This window comes from Otolemur garnettii, unplaced genomic scaffold, assembly GCF_000181295.1.
Source record: "Otolemur garnettii isolate 467f Iridium unplaced genomic scaffold, OtoGar3 scaffold00105, whole genome shotgun sequence".
NCBI lineage: Eukaryota > Metazoa > Chordata > Mammalia > Primates > Galagidae > Otolemur > Otolemur garnettii.
In genome coordinates, this window is record NW_003852500.1 from 3,567,479 (window position 1) to 3,569,529 (window position 2,051).

General features: G+C 48.8%; 1 protein-coding gene across 1 annotated transcript in view; it reads right to left on the reverse strand.

Moving 5' to 3' along the window:
* Window positions 1–1,109: 1,109 nt before the first annotated feature.
* The window catches only part of LRRC25 (leucine rich repeat containing 25), a 4,209-nt gene continuing 3,267 nt past the window's right edge, over window positions 1,110–2,051 (reverse strand). The window contains 2 exon segments of the mRNA XM_003796649.3: window positions 1,110–1,450; window positions 1,453–1,547. Coding sequence (XP_003796697.3) covers window positions 1,410–1,450; window positions 1,453–1,547 — 136 coding nt within the window. The 3' untranslated portion in view covers window positions 1,110–1,409.

Genomic DNA, 2,051 nt, shown 5'->3' on the forward strand with positions numbered 1-2,051 from the left:
AAAAAAAAAAAAAAACAAATTGTGGTGAGGGTTAACCCAGGCAGTTCTTTAGGCAGAGGTGATTTAGATAGTCAAGTGAGGGATCCTCCCCAAGGAGGTAATGTTTGACCTGAGACCTAGAGAGAGAAAAGGACTAGAGTCACAGATGAGGGCTAGGTATTCCGGGAAAATGCAAACAGCAGGTGCAACAGCTCTAAGGTGGGAACAGGCTCAGTGTCCACCAGCAAAGCTGTTGAAAATGATCCCTGGCACTCTACCCAGGGGGATAGCTTGAGGCTCCGTCTCAAAAAAAAAAAAAAAGAAAAAAAGAAAATGATCCCCAAGGAGGCCTCAAAATTGAATTACATACCAGGGCCACTGAAAAGCCAGCAGACATGTGCTTTTTCATACCTCTTGCACAAACTGGTCCACCCAGCTTCCTTTTTCCTCCTCACTTCTCAAACTCCTATGCATTCTGCAAATTCCACCACAGATTGCCCTTTTAGATGCAGCCTTGTTCTAACTCCTTCAGTTGTCTCCCTCTGGAGACCCTGCCCTAATCCTCCCTCCAGCCCAGGCTTGATTTCCCAGAACAGGGGGTGTCTGTGTCCAGCTCTGTCACCCACAGATTAGAGGCTTGACAGGAGGTGGGCTGGGACTATTTACAGGAAACCACGTGAGGCAGGAGCTTGAACAAACTCTTGATATACACTAAGGTCTAGCAGTGATTAACACTGCCTGAGGAAGAACCAGGGAGTCTCAGAGCAGGATGGGAAAAGGCAACACAGTGGTCAGGGTTGGATCACACAGGCCTCAAGCACCAGGCTGAGAATAGGGGGCAACAGGGATCCATGGACGGTGCATGAACACGAAAGGAGCATAGTGCAATTTATGAGTTACAAGGATCCTCCTAGGACTGGTGTGAGCTGCCCTGGGAGTCAAGGCTGGAAACTGGGCATATGGGAAGGGACATTGAAAGTGTTCTGTCTCAAAAAAAAAAAAAAAAAAAAAGTACAGAAGGGAGGGATGGGAAGCAGGGGGCAATTTAGGAGTCAGGAATGCAGGGGGCATTCAGGATGGAGATATGAGCTTGGAAGCCAGGAGGAACCTACTCACCCTGCACCAGCAGCCACATCAGCCCCAAAGCATTTATTGAGTACCACCTGCACACCAACTGGAAGGTAACAGTGAAGTTCACACACTGACCCTCCTGTCCCTTTGTTGGGGGTTTCTCCTCTTCTTCCTCTAGCAGCTGAGAGTGCTGAGAAGCAGATTGGGGACTGTAAAGGGCTGTAGAGCCTTCTGGGACCTCAAGGGTGGTCCTCTCCTGTCCCCATTCCTCAGATAGGGAGACTGAGGCCAGAGAAGAGTTAGTGTGCCCCAAGGCGGGGACTGGAAGGAGGCTAAGTGGACATTGGGACATCACAGGCTCAGTGCCCAAGAATCACATACTCTTCTTCATCCAGCGAGGCTGGCCTAATGACTGCAGGTTGCAGTAGACAGGTGTGGAGGCCAGGTCAACACCCTCATAGTTCATGTAGAAGTCATTGTCCTCTGAAGGCTGAGCCCTGTGGAGACAGATAGATCAGGTGGGGGCACGGGAGGGAGGAGGATTCAGGGGACAGGTACCTCAGCTTTAAGAAAGTTCAGGGTGGTCAAATCCACTCATAACATTTATACATGAAGAAACTGAGGCGTGAGGCCAGGCCCTCCCTTCTCTGAGGAAGCTGGGGAGGGCAGTGATTTAGGGAAGAAAGTGTGGATTTATGCTGAGTTCTGAGAACTTTGAACCCATGGAACTTTTCCTTCCTTAAAGTTTTTACATTAAAATCTAGATTTCAGTTTCCTCCTAAAAAATCAGAAACTCTCTGTCCACATCAGTCACATGGACATAGTGGCTGGAGCCAAATCAGTATTTTCCCCTTTATTTTATTTATTTATTTATTTTGAGACAGAGCCTCAAGCTATCGCCCTGGGTAGAATCCCGTGGCATCACAGCTCACAGCAACCTCCAACTCCTGGGCTTAAGTGATTCTCTTGTCTCAGCTTCCCAAGTAGCTGGGACTACAGGC